Source organism: Silurus meridionalis, chromosome 12 (genome assembly GCF_014805685.1).
Source record: "Silurus meridionalis isolate SWU-2019-XX chromosome 12, ASM1480568v1, whole genome shotgun sequence".
Taxonomy (NCBI): Eukaryota; Metazoa; Chordata; class Actinopteri; order Siluriformes; family Siluridae; genus Silurus; species Silurus meridionalis.
Window position 1 is genome coordinate 17,656,098 of NC_060895.1, and position 21,725 is coordinate 17,677,822.

General features: G+C 41.2%; 1 protein-coding gene across 1 annotated transcript in view; it reads right to left on the reverse strand.

Moving 5' to 3' along the window:
* Positions 1-20,262, reverse strand: part of LOC124394281 (pre-mRNA-splicing factor ATP-dependent RNA helicase DHX16-like) — a 33,745-nt gene extending 13,483 nt beyond the window's left edge. Inside the window, 19 exon segments of the mRNA XM_046862429.1 lie at positions 2,084-2,113; positions 5,750-6,014; positions 6,268-6,492; positions 6,619-6,670; positions 7,407-7,569; positions 9,227-9,367; positions 10,089-10,241; positions 10,335-10,433; positions 10,555-10,765; positions 11,406-11,521; positions 11,717-11,827; positions 12,035-12,223; positions 13,103-13,342; positions 13,510-13,764; positions 15,361-15,417; positions 15,509-15,686; positions 18,139-18,386; positions 18,470-18,675; positions 20,155-20,262. Of these exon segments, the coding sequence (XP_046718385.1) occupies positions 2,084-2,113; positions 5,750-6,014; positions 6,268-6,492; positions 6,619-6,670; positions 7,407-7,569; positions 9,227-9,367; positions 10,089-10,241; positions 10,335-10,433; positions 10,555-10,765; positions 11,406-11,521; positions 11,717-11,827; positions 12,035-12,223; positions 13,103-13,342; positions 13,510-13,764; positions 15,361-15,417; positions 15,509-15,686; positions 18,139-18,386; positions 18,470-18,667 (2,931 nt within the window). The 5' untranslated portion in view covers positions 18,668-18,675; positions 20,155-20,262.
* Positions 20,263-21,725: the final 1,463 nt, after the last annotated feature.

A 21,725-nucleotide genomic window follows, 5' to 3' on the forward strand; every position in this document is an offset into this window, starting at 1 on the left:
CGCTTACAGACGCCGTGGTGGCACCATCTGGCGGCGGAGCCGGGGGTTGCAACTCTGATTCGATTTCTTTTACTGTGTGTGTGGTTTTTTCCTTTTTTTCTTTTTTACACACATCTGTGCCCTCGGCCCACTGCCTGGATGCACAGAACAAATGTTTAATATTTTTGAACGAACATGGAACATTCTGCTCTCTCTTTTGCATAACCCCGCGGGTGGAGAGGGGAGAAGTAACTTTCCGAGCACTGGGGGAACTGGTGCCAACACTCCAACTGGAGAAATTTCGTTCGTCGAACACAGTCTTTGAAACGCTTCCCAACACCTTTTCACTGGAGGACAAGACTCCTGAGATGAGTCGAGGGATGCTACAGAAACTCTGAGAGTGCTGCCACCTTTCTTTTGAGCCAAAATCCCCTCTATGAGCTCTGCCTGGTAAGTTGTGAGCAGTGAGGTGGCATTTAGAGCTCTAACCGCCAGGGCCGAGGAGCGGTAGATCTTTTGGAAAAGGGAGGCAAACAGCCTTTCTGTACGTCCTGGCAGAGAAGGGGAGGAGGAGGATAGAGCAGTTTGTCGATTTGGGTGGAGGGGGCTAGCCACCAACAGCTCCACGGTGGGGGTGGGCTGTGTTGTACATCACCAAAGCCTCCATATAGTGCACCTCTAGTCTAGAGAAACCCTTAACGGGCACTCTATGCGAGAAGGGTTTGTCCCAAAAATGACGCATTTCTGTGACACACGCCGGTACAGCAGGAATCAGCTGCTTAACTGGGGAAGTGTGCGATGGCAGCCTCTTCCTATCATATAAATCCCTTTCAGCGTCGTGATGCACCTGCTAAGATGGTAATTCGATGGAGAGTTTCTTGGCTGCTCTCCTACACACCTCCATGAGGTCCAGCTCACCTGGCATGGGGGAAGGGCCCGTAGCACTTCCAGGCCTGGAGAGAAGATCAGGAGGGAGGATAGCATCCTCCTCGTCGTCCTCCAAATCTTCCTCCAGAAAATGAGCGACCTCATCATCTTCCTCACCCTTGTTATCCAGTAGAGAGTTTGATTCGAAGAGTGAAGGAAGGACAGGAGAAACCTCGTCCATCAACTCTCCCCAGCTGCACTGTGCTTGTAAAGCAGCCTCGTCCCTCTCTGCAGGCAGCGGAGAGAGACATGGGTCCCCTTTATTCGCGGCCACGACTCGCAGGCGGCGCTCCCGAACCCTTGACGGGAAAAGAGCGCAGTGCAGGCAGCACTCAGGGTTAGCGAGCACGGTTTGAGCGTGCCGAACTCCTAAGCACACGATGTACAGGGGATGAGAGTCTTTTGCCGAGATCGTAGACCCGCATGCACGGTCGGGAATGAACTTTCCCCGCCGTGCACCCGGATGAACTCGCAGTCGCCATAACGGAGGTGCAATCACCAGGAAAAAAAGGAAACAACGAGATCACCACGACGTTCTTCTCGAACGATATTCCACTACTCGCTAGACGCAATGTGAAAAGAAAAGAAAGAAAATAAGGAAAGAAACAGCAGAAGGGAATATCCGCTTTGAAAGTGAATATTCTCCTCAAGAAGCAGACGCGCTCGGAGACGTACCTTAACAGCCTGTCTGTGAACAGTTAAGCGACTGCCCCCAGAGGATCTGCTGAGGATAGTTTCCTAAAAGGATCTTCACACGGAAGAGAACGAGAATGAGGCAGGGACCGCCAACAGCGGTGTATATAGGGAGGCGGGACTCCCGCATCACTGTCATGATTGGTCTGTCAGCCGACAGACGTGGTGTGATTGATGCTTCCAGGATTGGTCATGCCAGAGGCGAATCCCATAGTGATATACCGAACAAATGTTGGAAAGAGAACCCCCATTGAAATACCAGGTAAATTATTGGCTAGCAACAATAAGGTTATTTTAAAATAATGAAATCATTTAAATTTAGAATAAAAATCAAAGATTTGTATAGAATTTGTTCCAGCACTACTGCTCAAGCTGCTGCTATAGAATAGCAAATCTGATTTGAGAATTCAACAGCATTGTTGTATAATTGTCATGACTCCAATTGATGTCTGTACACAAAAGAGATGCATGAATGCTCATGTACCTTAGTGAGTTCTCCGAGGTGGTTCAGTGGCTAATGTATAATGTATATATATATATATATATATATATATATATATATATATATATATATATTGTCAGGGATCCACCTGCCACGCCCCCCTTGGTGGCTCTCTATGCCTCCGCTCTCCCTAGGCATGGTTATATCCGCTTTGGAGAACTTAAAGTTTTATACAAAATGTATTAAGACAGGATGGTACATTTCATGATCGAATAAAATGCACCATTGTTTGAAAAATAAGGAACAGATAATTTTGCGTCATTTGGATACTAAACATAAAGAGTAATTACAGCATTAGAACAGGGTAAATTAACATACAGAGATCAGTAATTAAAGTATAACTGATGTTGATACAATGTTGTATTCTGATGTATACAATGCACCCTTGTTAGGAAAAAAAGAATAAAGCGAAGATCATGTTAAATCAACTTTGAAATCAAAAAGAGACAACATTAAAACAGGGTTACAAGAATAAGACTTTTAGAGTACCACTATAATTGGGGAGGAGATACATACAGGGTATAGGTTAATGTCGTGGAATGTGGAGCATCTTATTTGTGTGTGTGTGTCACAAACAGTCATACTGGAGCTGAGTTTCGAGTTTGGATTGTTTTATGGTTGTTCCCTGTGAGGCCAACCAAAGTTCAGGGTTTTGTCCTGTTTTGTGTCTTCGGAGGGGGAGTGTGAGTGTGACACAACCCCCAATAAAAGTTTCACCTTTTGATTGAGATGTAGATGTCATAGGTTAAAAGGAATGCCTGGGACATGGAATCTAAATGGCCTGTGCCAGACGCTACACTCTGGAGCTCCAGGCTTAATCACGCTCACCTGGGGCTCATCATCACTCCACCCCGCTTCTACATAAGCTCCTCACTCACACTCACTCCCTTGTTCGTTATTGTATGTGTTAATGGTTTCATACTCTCTATGGACTCTATGCGTTCCGTTCCTTCCGGACTCCGCTATCCTGTACCGGCTGCGCCTTTTCCTCCCAGCACACCTTGGATCAGCTCCGCTTCTCCCCAAGCGCACCTCGGACTCTCTGAACCCAAGGACTAGCGTGTGCATGTGCGTGTGTGTGTGTGTGTGTGCTAGTTTGTATCTCTCTCTCACTCTCTGTATTAAACCCGAGCAAGCTGTACTTCGGCTTCCGCCTCCATTTCATTCGCTCCCTGACATATATACACTAATATATATATATATATATATATATATATATATATATATATATATATATATATATATATATATATATATATATATATATATATATATTAGGAGTGGGGTCCCTGGTGGTCTAGTGGTTAGGATGCAGCGCTCTCACCGCTGTGGCCCGGGTTCGATCCAGGGAACCAACCCCAGCCACTCTTAGTGCCGGTCCCAAACCCGGATAAATGGGAAGGGTTGCGTTAGGAAGGGCATCCAGCGTAAAAACATGTGCCAAATCAGGAGAGGCCGAAAGAAAGTTTTATATATATTAGGAGTAGCAAGGTACATGGAAAAACACCCGAACCATTTGGTTCGCTTGTCTCGGTTCGGTTCGTGTGTGTGTCGCACGGTTCGACGCATGCGCAATGTAGCCCCGTGCTCAGTTTCGCCTCAGACAGTTTCACGTGAACATACAAATAGACAGTAAAAGTTGAGTAAGGACTGCTACAGAAATGGCAAGTGGAGAAGATAATGAAGGCTGCACAGAGTTTAAATCCGGTGTGTGGGACCTTACGTTGTTACTTACATGTTACTTACAATGACAACGGAAATAAAACAGTAGATAGCACTGCGACTGTGTGCAAGCATTGACAAAATGCATTCAATATGCTAATGGAAACACTTCTAATATGACAGTTTATTTGAGAAGACATCATGCCAATGTGTCGATAAGTACAAACAGGAGAGAGCCGGTTAGGAAACAACTTCTACATCACATCGCTTCCAAATTTAGCTTCACCTTAGAACTTGCTCTACGTGCTGCATAACTTGTAGACAATCAACAGGTTTAAATTGGAATGCCAGCAAAGTGCTGCCCCATGTCATAAAACAATGAGCATGTTTTAACTACGACCATGAAAAACTGTAACTGGTGCACTCATGCTTCAGTGAAGTTAAACAAACACAAAAGGAGAAGTTTAATATGAGCAAACTGATCCAAATTGTCCTGACAACTTATTTGGGAGGGTTTGTGTGTTATTGCCGATAATGTTATTCAAAGACAAAAAAATAAAAAAATAAAATGATGAGTGATGAGGGAGGCAGCTAGAAAAGTACTTGGTGTGACATCTGGAAATAGAAAGGAAGACAAGGAGACATGGTGGTGGAATGAGGAAGTGCAGGAGAGCATAAGGGTAAAGAGGTTGGCAAAACAGAAGTGGGATAGACAGAGTGATGAGAAAAGTAGGCAGGAGTACAAGGAGATGCGGCAGCAGGTAAAGAGGGATGTGGCGAAAGCCAAGGAAAAGGCATATGAGGAGCTGTATGAGAGGTTGGACACTAAGGAAGGAGAAAAGGATTTATACCGATTGGCCAGGCAGAGGGACCGAGCTGGGAAGGATGTGCTGCAAGTTAGAGCAATAAAGGATGGAGAGGGAAATGTGTTGACTAGTGAGGAGAGTGTGTTGAGAAAGTGGAGGGAGTATGATGTGGAGTTGGTAAAGCAGGATGTAGATAGGATTAGTAAGGAAGAAGTGAGAGCAGCGATTAAGGGGATGAAGAGTGGAAAGTCGGTTGGACCAGATGACATACCTGTAGAAGCATGGAGATGTTTAGGAGAGATGGCAGTGGACTTTTTAACCAGATTCTTCAACAAGATTCTGGAAGGTGGGAGGATGCCTGAAGAATGGAGAAGGAATGTGCTGGTACCGATCTTTAAGCATAAGGGAAATGTGCAGACCTGCAGTAACTACAGGGGAATTAAGTTGATCAGTCACACCATGAAGTTATGGGAAAGAGTAGTGGAAGCCAGGCTGAGAGAAGAGGTGACCATCTGTGAGCAACAGTATGGTTTCATGCCGAGGAAGAGCACCACAGATGCCTTATTTGCTTTGAGGATGTTGATGGAGAAGTATAGAGAAGGACAGAAGGAATTGCATTGTGTATTTGTGGATTTAGAGAAAGCGTACGACAGGGTGCTGAGAGAGGAGCTGTGGTACTGTATGAGGAAGTCAGGTGTGTCAGAGAAGTATGTGAGGGTGGTGCAAAACATGTATGAGGACAGTGTGACAGCAGTGAAGTGTGCAGTAGGAACGACAGACTGGTTCAGGGTGAGGGTTGGACTACATCAAGGATTGGCCCTGAGCCCTTTCCTGTTTTCAGTGGTGATAGACAGGTTGACAGAAGAGGTCAGACAGGAGTCTCCCTGGACTATGATGTTTGCGGATGATATTGTGATTTGTGGTGAGAGTAGTGAGCAGGTTGAGAAGAGCCTGGAGATGTGGAGATATGTGCTGGAGAGAAGGGGAATGAAAGTCGGAAACAAGCTCTTCTGGAAACCCTGGAGCGGAAAGGAGCTGTCTTGAAACTCTGGAGCGGGACGGAGCTGTCCCGGAAACCCTGGAGTGGAAAGGAGCTCTTCTGGAAACCCTGGAGCAGAAAGGAGCTGTCCTGAAAACTTTGGAGCGGAACGGAGCTGTCCTGGAAACTCTGGAGCGGAACGGAGCTGTCCCGGAAACCCTGGAGCGGAAAGGAGCTCTCCCGGAAACCCTGGAGCGGAACGCAGATCTCCTGGGGCAGAGCGGAGCGTCCACGGGAACCCCAGATAATGGCGGCACGCTTGCGGAAGCTCTGTGGTGGAGCAGAGCGCTCATGGAAACCCTGGGGCGGAGTGGAGTGCACGTGGAAACCCTGGGGCAGAGCAAAACTCTCGTGGAACGGAGAGGAGCTCTCTTGGAAGCCCTGGAGAGAAGCTCTCGGCGGAACACTGGGGTGGAGCGGAATCGAGGGGGCTGTAAGGTAGAGCCGCCGGATTTATCCCAAACATCCCCCTGAGAAGCCCAATGAAATGGGCACACGAGTGGAAATCCCCTCCAAATGCGCTTTCGCATTTCACATTTTAGCCGTTTGGTGGTGTAAGAGGAGAGATAGAAACTCATATATTCACCCACGCTCCATATGAAACCGCTCCACTCTGCCATATCAGCGGAAAAGCGAGCCGGGAATTCCATTAGACTCACAGGGGGCGTGGCGTGGCCGCGCTTGCACGTTCCTGAGCTGGCGAGGATGAATCGGCAGCGTGCTTCCGGGTGTTTCCAGAGGCGGAGCTTGGCTGTTCCTTCATCGCGCCAGGGACCACCTTCCTCCGAGGTTCGGATCGCGCCGGGACCACGGCGGCAACCCCGATCATGTCCCTGTCTTCCTTTCTCTTTTTTTTTATATTCCTTTTCAGGAGGTTCGTTATTCTGTCAGGGTGCAAGTGAAACAGGAGGCGGAAGCCGAAGTACAGCTCGCTCGGGTTTTAAATGACGAGAGTGAGGGAGAGCAATACACACAAGCACACACACACGCACACACACACACAAGCGCACACGGCAGTCCTTAGGTTAAAAGAGTCTGAAGTGCGCTTGGGGAGAAGCGTAGCTGATCCGAGATGCACGGGGAGGAGAAGCGCAGCCGGTACAGGTTTGTGGAGTACGGACTGAACGGAACACATAGAGTCCTAAACATTACAGTCCTAAAAAAGGATAAACATTTGCATTTGTTGCATCACAATTTAATAAACTGAAGAACTGTAAAATTATAAATTATTTAATTTTATGTTTGTCATCTTGCAACCGTTCATCATTTGCAAAGCCCTACTCAATACTGTCACTTTGTTCTTGCCAATGTGTTGGGGGCATAAGATTTTGGTGGGTTACAAATGAATAATACTATGCCCTCGTATAGAAAAGTTATGTTCATATTAGCTCAATGTGTGGAATTTTTAAGCGACCCTGAATATTTTTGAAGCCGAAAGCAATTTTCCCTCATGTCCTCCCATAACCCTCTATATTGGGTTTATGAATCACTGAACACAACCAATACATACAATAACGAACAAAGGAGTGATTGTGAGTGAGGAGCTTATGTAGAAGCGGGGTGGAGTGATGATGAGCCCCAGGTGTGTGTGATTAAGCCTGGAGCTCCAGAGAGAGCGGAAGCATGAGTGATCATGAGCCCTAGGTGTGCGTGGTTAAGCCCGGAGCTCTAGGGAGAGTGGCCGCATGAGAGCCACCAAAGGGGCGTGGCAGGTGGATCCCTGACAGTGGTACAATTCGACTTATTTAAATATTTATCATTTAGCCTAATTTATCATTTAGTCTCTTTAGGGTCTTACCCAGAGACTTCAGGAGCAGGACCACATTGCCTAGTTTAGTCGTCTGGATTTCAGGAACTGTGGTTTCCTCCATCTCGTGTTTATAGGCCCAGGCTGTGTAGAGCCTAAAACATTTGCCTGCAGCTACCCGACCTGCTCGGCCTGCCCGCTGATTGGCTGAGGCCTGTAAAAAAAAAAAAAAAGTTTATTTTTTTATTTATTTAACACTATTCAGCATAAAATGTGTATTAAAAAAAGAAAAAAAAAGAGAAATAGCCGTATTAGGAATAAAAATTTCAATGCAGTCAAGTAACTTATGTCCAACATGCGCTGTCCTTCTAATAAACTCTTTTCTAATCTTGTCTATCCTTGTCACTCCCAACGAAAACCTCAGCATCTTCAGCTCTGCTACCTCCAGCTCCACCTCCTATCTTTTACTCAATGTCACTAAGCCATACAACATCGCAGGTCTCACCACAGTCGTATAAACTTTCCCTTTCACTCTTGCAGATACCCTTCTATGACAAATCACTCCTGCTATCACTGATCTCTATCCACTCCACCCTGCCTGCATGCTTATCTTCACTTCTCTAACACACTCTCCATTACTTTGCACTGTTGACCCCAGGTACCTGAACTCCTTCACCTTCTTCACCTCTTCTCCCTGCAACCCCACCACTCCACTGCCCTCCCTCTTATTCACACACATGTACTCTGTCTCTCCAGCACATACCTCCACCTCTCTAGGCTCTTCTCAACCTGCTTACTACTCTCCCCACAAATCACAATATCATTCGCAAACATCATAGTTCTTGGAGACTCCTGTCTGACCTCGTCCATCAACCTGTCCATCAACACTGCAAACAGGAAAGGGCTCAGAGCCGATCATTGATGCAGTCCAACCTCCACCTTGAACCAGTCTGTCGTTCTTACTGCACACTTCACTGCTGTCTCACTGTCCTCATACATGTCCTGCACCACCCTCACATACTTCTCTGACACACCTGACTTCCTCATACAATACCACAACTCCTCTCTCCACCCTGTTGTATGCTTTCTCTAAATCCACAAACACACAATGCAACTCCTTCTGACCTTTCCTATACTTCTCTAACATTCTCAAAGCAAATAATGCATCTGTGGTGCTCTTTCACCACTTTCCCATAACTTCATTGTGTGACTATTAACTTTATTCCCTTGGAGTTACTGCAGGTCTGCACATCTCCCTTATTCTTAAGAATCGCTACCAGCACACTTCTTCATTCCTCAGGCATCCTCTCATCTACCAAAATCTTGTTAAACAATTTTGTTAAAAAAACTTCATCAAATAATGCCAGTCTAATGAGATTGCAAATAATATTTCAATATAAAAGAAAAAAACATTGAGTAATTATGTTTTTGCTATCCTCTTCGCACAATCAATGCAATGAGTTATATATGGCATGTTTGAATACATTAGTGAAGCATTACTAAGCTATTGTTACACTTATAGTAGAAAACCAGAACCAGAACCATTGTTAATTGTAATTACTTGAACAAGAGGAAAATCCTAGTCGAAATGTCAGTGTGAGTCGGAGAGTCAAAAAAGCAAAGCAAGGTGTGGATTGAGGTCAGAAAGTGAGGATTTACATGTGCAGTTTTTGCTATGTTTAAGTTGCATCTATAAGCCTCTTATTTATCCTTGGCTAAAAACATGTGGATAGAGTAACAGTTGTTAAACATAGGGAACTGAAATTAACACTTCATTGGCACTATTTCTTTTTCAAAATGTGAGTCCCCCTGTGGCACAGCAGCATTATGTTAAACAAAGCTAAAAAAAAATTTTGAAGTACATCTGTTACCCTTGAGCATGGCGTAACAATCAGAGACTCCATCCCTGTTCTGGCATTGTAGCTCTTCTGTTTGCAGAAGCCTGGGTCGATCACGTAGATGATGCCGTCAATGGTGAGGGAGGTTTCTGCTATGTTTGTGGCTACTACAACCTGAGAAATTGATCAAAAATACAATATTTTGGATTTGATAATATAGCGGGATTTTACTTTGTTGAATCTATCACACGTAGGCCCACTCCTGCCAGTCAAGAACAGTAATACTAGGCAATTTATCAAAAGACCAGGAAGCAGTTTTTACCCTCCAATCTGTATCTGTGTAATCTGTAACTGTATTCTTAAATCTGCATGTGTCTTAAGGTTAATACAGTACGTACGGGTATGTAGAAGTGCTCCTATGTTTTTTTACACATGAGATGGCGTGCTGCACGGAGAGCACAGTGTTACATTTTTTGTTTTTTATTCATTAATTATATTTCTTAATGAATATATTCATTTTTTTTCCTTTAGTAAATTTTTTTTTATTCAGTACTTTTTTTTTTAAATAAAGTTTAGTACTATTTTTAAATTGAGTGTTATGTTTGTTCATTTTATATGCAGTATCCATTTTAAAAACTATTGGTTGATTAATTGGTTATCGGCAAAAACGATCCAACACAGCTATCGGTATCAGTAAAATCCACTATTGATCGACCTCTAGTTATAAACATAGCCTAATTATTTGTTAGATCATAACATATTGAGCACTCACAGAAAAAGGTTTGGGTAACCCAGGATTGGAACTTACTTGGTCAGTTAATTCCTACATTTAGTTAATAAACAGTTATTACAGTCATATGATCAACTAAACAGTGGAGGAAACGTGTTGAAGTACCTTCCGAGCTCCAGGTGGTGTGGGGTTAAAAATTTTAGCTTGCATGTCTGAGGGCAGGTTGGCATAAATCGGTAGGACAATAAGCTCAGAGATTTTTGAGCCAAATCTCCTACATCTCTCCTGCAGAAGATCACAGCATGCCTCAATCTCTTCCTACAATACACAAATGAAGGTATAAACAAATAGTGAAGCACAACACACTTCAGAAGATCTGCAGTGTCACGTTTCATCCTAACAAAGACTGACCTGTCCTGTGAGGAACACAAGGACGTCTCCAGGAGCCTGAGTCACGTGAATCTGCAGTACCGATACCACACATGCTTCCAGATAATCAGCTTCAGGGGCCTAGACAAGACACAAATATTGATTGGTAAACACACAATTTAACTGTAAGTCATGCAAACAGACTAGTAATAGAGCGAGTAGCATGGACACGAGTTGACTGTGCCGATCATGTAGATCGTACCTTTGTGTAATAGATGTTGACAGGAAACCTGCGACCCGGGATCCTGAACACAGGGGCATTGTCGAAAAAACAGGAGAAACGCTCAGTGTCCAGAGTAGCACTGGCCACCAAGACCTTCAGGTCAGGCCGAAAGCGTGCAATGTCTTTGATCAGCCCAAACAGGATGTCTGTGTGTAAAGTTCTCTCATGAGCTTCATCAATGATGATGGCACTGAAGAGAAGAAATAAACCAGTGACTCAAAATGATCAGATTAATCAATGTAAAGTTTATAATGTGGAATTGTGTCCACACAAATTTTAACGTGGGAAATTTTTGTACAGTTCTAAGCAAATTAGCTTAAAACACAATAACAACAAATAAACTTTACCAGAGGGAGATTATGAATAAAACTAGGTGATGAAATAAAACACTAAATCTGTTATATTTAAAAAGGTTATGCTATGATAGTCTGACACTATTTAACTACTATAATTAGAAATCTGCAGTAATTATAAAGGAAATTAATGTAAAACAAATACAAGCCAACTGGGAAATGACTGGTTTTGTCTCACCCTAGTAGACATATTATAAATACATAAAACATTACATTAAAGGGGGATGTGGCAGCTGAGTGGTTAAGGCATCGGATTTTGGATTGGAAGGTCACAAAATAAATTCCCAGCACCACCAAGCTGCCACACTGCTGGACCCTTGAGCAAGGCCTCAGCTCTGGATAAGTCATGCCATTAATGTAAAAGTAACTCTATAAAATCATTATAAAAATGTGTATATAATTACAAATTTTACAATACACAATGAATAAAAAAACATAAATACACAAATAAATTCTGGAAAAATGTCTCATCTTTACCTATAACTAGCCAATTCAGGCTCGGTGAGGAACTCTCTCAGCAACATGCCGTCAGTCATGTACTTGAGCACGGTGCGTTTTGACGTGCAGTCCTCAAACCTGATACTGTAACCCACCTGAGGAAAGAAAATGATTAGCACACAATGCTAAACACATTACACTTAAAGTATCAGTAATATTCCAGTGTCATTAGTTTTCCATGCAGATTTTTTTCAGAAACATAGAAAGCCACTGGAAGAAAAAAAATACAGGAAGAGGAAGAAAACTTTAAAACCACATGCGTGTTGCATATTCATTTCAACCATTCTCACCTCATTTCCCAGCTTCACTGCCAGTTCCTGAGCCACTCTAGCGGCTACAGACATAGCTGCCACTCTGCGAGGCTGGGTGCACCCCACCTTCATCCCTCCTTTGGTATAACCCTTAAGGACACACAATGACCAAAACACCAAGTGAAACATTGGGAATATACAAAACAAGTGATCAAACATTTGGATTAAACAGTAACTAAATCAAATCAAATCAAATCAAATTTTATTTGTCACATACACATACATACAGGGTACGACATGCAGTGAAATGCTTTGAAAAACATGCAGTAAAATGAGTCTTTTATAGTAAATACTTACATCCTCCAATAGGTACTGAGGAATCTGAGTTGTCTTTCCCGAGCCAGTCTCACCCTCAATGATCAGGATCTGGTGGTCTCTGATGGCAGCGAGAAGGTCTTCTCTGTATGGAAATATAGGCAAGCTGCGTCTTACTTCCTGGATCGACTGCTTTTGTTGTTTAGCCTGAGAGAGCTCTGGTTCCTTATCCTATCAGCAATTAGACAGAGAGAGAAAGAACACAAATTAAAACACCAAGTCAATAATAAGACTAAGGAGAACCCCAGGATACTCATAGTTCTTGTCCAAAATATGGAGGTTATACTGAATTCCACAAGGAACGTGCCACACTTTACAGCAAATGGAATAGAATCCATTTTTGTAAAGAGGCTTTTACGGATGGGAGAAAACTCCGGTGTCAGTCAATAGTAAAGTTACAAATTGAATAATCTTTAAACTAAATACAAAGAATTTTTACTTTGAATGAAATGAAATTGGAAGGGTAATAGATGAGCCTGAAAATAGGAAGAAAGTGTTCTTTGCATCTCGATTCAACAATAAAAAAGAAAAAAAAATTTGCAATTACACAACTTTATATATAAAAATACAAATACTGAAAAATTAAACCTGGTGATTTTCATTGTACAGTATTCAAGTATTCAACAAAAAAATAAATCTATGGATGAATAAACCAGTGTGAATGGGGGAAAAAAAGATGGAAGAATGATTAAAGATTGAAAAACTATTCTTGAAGAATAGCTGAACCTACTCTTCACTTCCAAGTCAAGTCAAGTTTATTTCTATAGCGCTTTTCACAACAGACATTGTCTCAAAGCAGCTTTACAGAAATCAACAGTTAAGGTGAATGGGGGGCATTTATTCCTAATGAGCAGCCATGGAGACTGTGGCAAGGAAACACTCCCTTAAATGTTATGAGGAAGAAACCTTGAGAGGAACCAGACTCAAAAGGGGAACCCATCCTCATTTGGGTGACATCAAGAGTGTGATTACTTTCCTAGAGATTTTTAACTCTATTACTATTAGACATTTCTTTCCACAGTGAAGAGCTGAATGGATTTATGCACCGACCTTTTTGGTGTGTGTTCCTTTCATGGTGATAGCAGTGCTCACAAAGTTAATCATCTCATCCTCTTCGAGCACAAGCTGGTACTTCTCCTTCTCCTCCTTTATACGCCTCTCTCTCTCTTCTTTGGCCCCGAACTGCAGTGTGGCTGTGGCGACCCGTGCCTCTTCCCATCGTCCCTGCTCACCTCCTCCCTCTTTGGGGCCCTCGTCAAACTCCAACTCCATGTCTTTTTGAGGAATATTCTGTGGATGATCATGAGAGAGTCCAAATACAGAAATATTAAGATTATATAAAGACATTTTCTTGTATTTCTTCACCTGGCATTTAAAAAGTGCCACATAAAAGCATCTACTTCACATGTAACTAAGAGCTAATACAGCTTTCTGTTTACAAATTTGCTTAGCATTACTTTATTACGGATCTCCTCGGGCATGTAGTAGCGGTTTTTCCTCTCTTCTTTCTCCTTTGCGCCGGCTTTCTTGTAGTCTCGGGCCAGGTCTCTGATCTGTTTCTTGTATTCCAGGTCTTTCCTCTCTTTCTCAGTGAGAACATCACCGGAGAAAAGATACTCCTCGTCTTTAATCTCTGCCTCCAGGTCCTCTAGCTTCTCCTGCTCACGTTTGGTCAGGTAGTCACGCCGTGACTGTTTCCGCAGCTCAGGCAGCTGAGAAAGAAGGTAAAAGCATGTTAATTATATAATACCTTTTTTATTATTATCTAAACAGAGACATTCAACTACAAACCCGATTCCAAAAAAGTTGGGACACTGTACAGATTGTAAATAAAAACAGAAAGCAATGATGTGGAAGTTTCAAATTTCAATATTTTATTCAGAATACAACATAGATGACATATCAAATGTTTAAACTGAGAAAATGTATAATTTTAAGGGAAAAATAGGTTCATTTTTAAATTTCATGGCATCAACACATCTTAATTAAGTTGTGCCAAGGCCATGTTTACCACTGTGTGGCATCCTCTCTTCTTTTTATAACAGTCTGCAAATATCTCGGGACTGAGGAGACAAGTTGTTCAAGTGTAGGGATAGGAATGTTGTCCCATTCTTGTCTAAAACAGGCTTCTAGTTGCTCAACTGTCTTAGGTCTTTTTTGTCGCATCTTTTTCTTTATGATGCGCCAAATGTTTTCTATGAGTGAAAGATCTGAACTGCAGGATGGCCATTTCAGTACCCGGATCCTTCTTCTACGCAGCCATGATGTTGTAATTGATGCAGTATGTGGTCTGGCATTGTCATGTTGGAAAATGCAAGGTCTTCCCTGAAAGAGACGACGTCTGGATGGGAGCATATGTTGTTCTAGAACTTGAATATACCTTTCAGCATTGATGGTGCCTTTCCAGATGTGTAAGCTGCATATGCCACATGCACTCATGCAACCCCATACCATCAGAGATGCAGGCTTCTTGTCCTCTTTAGTCCGGATGACATGGCGTCCCAGTTTTTCAAAAAGAACTTCAAAGTTTGATTCGTCTGACCACAGAACAGTTTTCCACTTTGCCACAGACCATTTTAAAAGAGCCTTGGCCCAGAGAAAATGCCTGCGCTTCTGGATCATGTTTAGATATGGCTTCTTTTTTTTTTTTACTTATAAAGTTTTAGCCGTCTAAGGGCCCGAAGATCACGGGCATCCAGTATGGTTTTCCGGCCTTGACTCTTACGCAGAGATTGTTACAGATTCTCTGAATCTTTGGATGATACTATGCACTGTAGATGATGATAACTTCAAACTCTTTGCATTTTTTCTTTGAGAAACTGCTTTCTGATATTGATCCAATATTTTTCGCCGTAGCATTGGGGGAATTGGTGATCCTCTGCCCATCTTTACTTCTGAGAGACACTGCCACTCTGAGAGGCTCTTTTTATACCCAATCAATTTACCTAATAAGTTGCAAATTGGTCCTCCAGCTGTTCCTTATATGTACATTTAACTTTTCCGGCCTCTTATTGCTACCTGTCCCAATTTTTTTGTAATGTGTAGCTCTCATGAAATCCAAAATGAGCCAATATTTGGCATGACATTTTAAAATGTCTCACTTTCAACATTTGATATGTTATCTATATTATATTGTGAATGAAATATAAGTTTATGAGATTTGTAAATTATTGCATCCCTATTTTATTCACAATTTGTACAGTGTCCCAACTTTTTTGGAATCGCGTTTGTAAAAACTGTCATGCAAACAAATACAACTAGAAAAAAAAAAAGGTGTGCATGCAGCACAGTGTAAATGTACATCTCACCATACTCCTCTGATCTTCTTGAGCCATCTTCAGTCTCTTCTGTGCCTCCTCATATGCCTAATCATGAGACAGTTGAAGATGTTTGGTTTAATGCATCATTCCCAATTTTATTTTAATAAGGTTTAAATGGATTTTTTTGCTAGTCTACCTTTTTGTCATTTCGTTTCAGTATGTGCCTCATCTTCTCTTTGTCCCTCTGCTTCACTCGTTCTGCAAAAGCGTCTCTCTCCTCCAAGTCCTGTAATCTTTCCTTCTCCTCCTTCTCCCACTCTTCTTCCTCGTCATCATCTTTTCGTGATTTCTTTGCCTCATGAGAAGATGATTTTCTGGAAAGCAAAGTAAGAAGTGTGATTAAAAAAAGGAAGATCAAGCTAAACAAAGCTTAGAAAACTTCTGAGAGTATGCATTATGTTTCAGCTCAGCGATGCTAAATGCATATTTGGGTAATTCTGCTTGCTGTTGAACTGACGGCTGTCAGTCATTGATTAGTATCTCAGATTGCTCCATACCCAGAGCTCTGATACTACGATCAGGAATGAAAATGTGCTGTAGTTAAATACACAAAAACATGACTGATGCATGCAATTTGGGACTCCTCACTCACTCACTTCTCCAAAAATAGCATAAATGTGAAGACAATTCATTTAAACGAACTCTTAACTACGCAAGGAAAAGTCGAGCACCAAGCATATTTTGCAGTTATTGCAATAATTATGTGCTACTTTAGGCCTTTATTCAGTATTAATGCTGAAAAAAAAAAATCTGAATTACAGTACCTGTGTTTTAAAACCTCTTTATAACTTTTTGCCAAGTTGAAGTAGATTGTGTCAACAATCACACAGATGGCTGATATTATAAGCGTGAAAAAGTTCAGCAATCTGTAACAGTGTTGGGCATGAAAATGCCAAACTTTTTATTCTGACATGGAACCCAAGTGAGCAGGTGCGCCATCTAGTGGCGAATTTGCCGAATTTTTAAAACACGCAATTGAGCCCAATGTATGGAAAGGCCTAATTAATCACGGTTTTTGAGAGACACGAGCATGCTCGTTTGTTTATATGCAACAAACCAGATAATGTAACAGTATAAACATATAAATGTACAAATTATATTTTCATTGAAAAATCCTCCCTTAGCATGAACAGCTTTACACACCCTTGGTTTGAAATTCATTGCCATGCCTCCTGTGACTGGGCAGGCCATCTTATGATAGATAACGCCCCAGCCCACTGTTTGCTCTCTAAAGTATTCAGAGATTGGATGTATGATTTGGGTCGCTCTTTAGCCATATGGTGAAGACGGTTCTGATTAGCCAGACGGAATAGCATGGCATTAAAGTATGGAATAGTAGCCAGTGTTGGGCAACGTTACTTTTAAAAGTAATGCATTACAATATTGAGTTACTCCCCAAAAAAGTAACTAATTACGTTACTTAGTTACTTTTTATGGAAAGTAATGCGTTATATTACTTTTGCGTTACTTGTATCTATTTCACGCCTTACAGGTGTAACAGGTGTAATATAGATAATTGCCATTAAGAAATAAGTTATATTAGGGCAAAAGACATTTTTTAAACATTTAAAATGCTTATTAACTCTTTAGAGAACAATAAGATGATCGACTAAATTGTGACCACAAGGCTAAACACTTTCCAGTCGCACTCTTCTGTACACTGCTTTTCAATCTGCCTTCGCCGTCAGAAATGTAACTATCGTTCGTGTATATAAGGTTAAGGGTGTGGGCTGCACACTGGTGATGTGGAGGGAGAACATACCTTTCGCTGTCATCTTATAAACCATCGTGCAATTCCGTAAATATGACCTCGTCCTCGTCTACATCATTCTCTGCTTCATGATCAGCTTGAAACATTCTGAACGCTTTTACAAAGTTCGCACTATTATCACTGACCGTGGCAGTTTATCTTCCCACAAAGAGCAAATGAGCTGTGAATTTGCTCTCTATCTCCACTGGGATGGCATCGTACATGTGTCTCCTACGGAAAACCTTTATTCTGAGCAGTCAATAGAGCTGCAGTGGTGAAAAGTCGGCAAAAGTTTTCTATATTTCTGTCTCCATTTCCTTATATGCAACATTGCATTTTGTTTTTTTGAAGTGGTATTTTTTGCAGTTGACAAGAGCTTTTCACCAACACATAATCTACACTTAACTATTATTTCTTTCTCCTTTTCCTCGACTATTTCAAAATAATGAGAATACTTCCATCACAGTAATGTAATGCTCTGGTTTGCCATCTCCGCTTCTGACCAGCTTCTGTTCCCGCGGCTCGCACGTATGAGTGCGCGATTCTACGTGACTACGTTCATTTTAATTCAGTATTTATTTTTTTATGCAAAATAATTTAACTGAAAAGTAACTCGCATTACTTTTTAAAAAGTAACTCAGATATTAGTGTGAAAATTTATTTACGCGCTACTTTACTCGTTACTCCAGAAAAGTAATATCATTACGTAACGCACATTACTTGTAACGCGTTACCCCAACACTGATGGTAGCCATGTTGGTTTAGCATTCCTTTCACTATTTACCCTACATGTATATAATAAATTAACATGTTCTCCGAATATAAACCTTAAAGGAATGTGACATAGCTGCATGTATTTCATCCAAAGCCTACTGTTATTGTCTAAGTCGACAGAAAATTAATTATAGAATATTATAAAATTATATAGATTAAATGTTTTTTTATGTTCATCTCTACTACATTCCCATCAAGAAATACTTTCTCCATTATTAAAACCAAACTATACAAGAACCCACCTATTTTTTCCATCGTCATCACTTGACAAGGGGCTTTCATCTCTTTTTTGCCGGAGATGCTTCCTCTTCTTTCCTCTGTCCTTTTCTTTGCTCTTCTTTTTCTTCTTCTTCCCTCCTTCTTCTTTAGACACCTCTGCATCACTGTCACTATCCTCTAACAAAGTGTAGGTCCTGTTCTTTCGCTCCATCTCAATCACCTGGCGCTCGATGGCTCGCGATGGCTTTTCGACAACCTGTTTCTTTGGAACCTGAACAGGAGAACAGAAGCAGAGTAATCAAAATCAGGGCTCATCAATGGTAAAAAGGTTTCTCTGATTGTCACAGCTTGTACCTTGTTGTATAACTCTTGAGCAAATGCAGTTACTCTCTGGTCAATGTCAATGGTGTCAGTCTGTTGCAGACGTGCCACAAGGTCCTCTGGGGCAGAGGATTTCTGCGCCAGGTTGATCATAAACTGAGCCACATATTTGTCACTTAGGCCCAGGATTTCATGGAGCCTGTCCCTCACCCACTGCTCCAGATTGGCCATGTTGAATGCTGCAAAATAAACAATAAACAATACACAGTTATAATGCAGGTCATTTCTGTATGCAAGCAAAAGATACGAGTTAATATGCATAAATAGAAGCTGAAATTTATGTCCATAATATTGTTTCTAAGTACAGCAGGTTTTTATTTATTACTGTAACAAGTGTAACAGACTTTCTACCTTTGCCTCTTTTCTTATTCAATGTTTTTTCTTTATTTTTATTGTTTTTAACATCATATGTTAAACAAAGCACCCCCACACCATCAGACACAAAGGGCACGCAGACCAAAGAACAATTTTTCATTGATCCAATGTGAATTCCTTGCGTTTCTTGGCCCAAGCAAGTCTCTTCTGCATGTTGTTTTTCCAAACTAATGTTTCTTCTGCACAATTCGACTATGAAGGCCTGACTCATGCAGTCTGCTCTGAACAGTGGTCATTGAAATAAATCTGCCATTTAAACTTTGTGAAGCATTTAAGTAAATCAGTGGTTTCTGAGGCTGGTAACTCTAATAAACTTATCCTCTGCAGCAGAGGTAGCTCTAGGTCTTCCTTTCCTGGGACAGTCCTCATTAGAGCCTGTTTTATCATAGCGTTTGATTGTTTTGGCAGTGCACTTTGGAATACATATAAAGGTCGTGAAATTTTCAGGATCGACCTTCATTTCTTATAATAATGGACTGACTTTTCTCTTTACTGAGTGTTTCTTGCCATACTATGGCTTTGTACAGTAGTTGGAGTAACACTAATAGGTCTACTGACTCTGTACCTTTCCTCTGCACAAGAAAACTTTCACACATGTCTACTACAAATCACAGGTAACCTCATGAATCTGAAAAGAGAATGTCATGAGTGTGCCAAGCTGTTATAAAGGATAAATTTAGCTAGTTTGGACAAAATCTGTTTGCTACATAATTCCATACATGATCTATTTATAGTTTTGATGTCTTCAATATTAATGTACAATTTTGAAAAGAATAAAAAGTAAGAAGAAACACTGAAGGAGAAGGTGTGTCCAAACTTTGACTGGTACTGTACATGTATAATTGTTAGATAAACAATATATTAAATACTTTTTTCTGATCTACTGATTTTTCAGCAAAACCTCAAGGAATGTAAATATCGCGTGATATATGATTAAAAAGTAAAAAAAATGATCAATAAGTATCGCGATATTTCGATTTCTAACCCACTCCTAATTAAAACCTATTCAAAACTGTTGTAGACGTCTAGAATAAAAAAAGGCTAAATCATTTATTCATGATCAAAACACACACACACACACACACACACACACACACACACACACACACACACACACCGAATACAAGGGGAAAAATCTATGTAAACCCTACTGTTGTTGAAGTTCAGTTTGATTTAGCCAAAAGCTAGCCGTTGAACACATATAATTGGTCGTTTTAACATGTATACACGATAAGCGATTTATACACTATTTATACACGACATTCTTTAATTAAATTCCATACCGAACCGATTGCCAAAGGAAGTGATTGTGTGTGATTCTTGCTGGTAATTGCTAGCTGCTGATTGTTTGAGCGATGCAGACTGCACACTGCTGAATAGGTGCTGCTCGGTGTTCTGGCCTTTTGTACTCTTGATGCAGAACGGGGCACTGTGACGTCATAGGCAACTTCTCATGCTTGGTAAACTGTATGTCTCCCTCTAGTGGTGAAGCGTGGAAATACAACTGAATGGGAATCCGTTCTTACAAATACTGTACAGATTTTAAGAATAAGTAGGAGCATAGGGTGAAGTATAAAAGAAAGATGCACACAGGTACACTATATTCTATGCAGGAGATGCAAACTGAAAAAGATTTGAGACTGTAAGGTGTTGACAGGGAACAGTGTAGCGACACAGCTTTGGCTGGTGGTAGGATGTGGTAGAATGGCTTTGGAGGTGAAGAAGATAAGTAGGAGAGTGAGGACTAAAAAAAGAATAAGATGTTGGAAACTGATGGAGGAAGACTGTTGTGTGAGATCATTTCATCCCCATATGTTACACACTCTTTTGCTCGGTATATTGTACAAATATACAATTTCTCAATATTATTAACTCCTCACTATCTTTAGGTCACGTCCCTAAATCCCTCAAGTTAGCAGTTATTAAGCCCCTCATTAAAAAACCTAATCTGGATCCAAACACGCTATCAAATTACAGACCCATTTCAAATCTCCCATTTATGTCTAAGATTTTAGAAAAGATTGTCGCTGCCCAGTTATGTTCCTACCTGCAAGACACCAATATCTTTGAAGAGTTTCAGTCAGGTTTTAGGCCCCATCATAGCACAGAAACTGCCCTAGTTAAAATCACTAATGACCTGTTTTTAGCCTCAGACCAAGGCTTCATCTCGCTGTTGGTTTTACTAGATCTTAGTGCTGCATTCGACACTATAGACCATGATCTCCTCCTAGATCGCTTACAAAATTACATCGGCATTCAGGGACAGGCATTAAGCTGGTTTAAATCCTACCTGTCCGATCGTTACCATTTCGTAGATTTAAATGGAGAGCTATCCAGGCTAATGCAAGTAAATTATGGCGTGCCGCAAGGTTCAGTTCTAGGACCTCTGCTCTTCACAATATACATGCTTCCGTTAGGAAATATTATTAGAAGGCATGGAATTAGCTTCCATTGTTATGCTGATGATACTCAGCTATATATCTCATCTAAACCAGGCGATATAGCCAATTAGCTCGCATAACTGAGTGTGTTAAGGAAATAAGAGATTGGATTACCCATAACTTTCTACTACTAAATTCTGATAAGACGGAGATTTTGCTCATCGGCCCAAAAACTAGTATACAGAAACTCCAGCATCTCAACCTGCATTTAGACGAATGTTCTGTAACCACTAGTTCAACGGTAAAAGACCTGGGAGTTATTTTAGACAGCAACTTGTCTTTCAAATATCATATCAACCAAGTTACAAAAACAGCCTTCTTTCACCTTAAAAATATTTCTAAGTTAAGAAAAATGTTATCTATATCTAATGCAGAGAAGCTCGTCCATGCGTTCATGACCTCCAGAATAGACT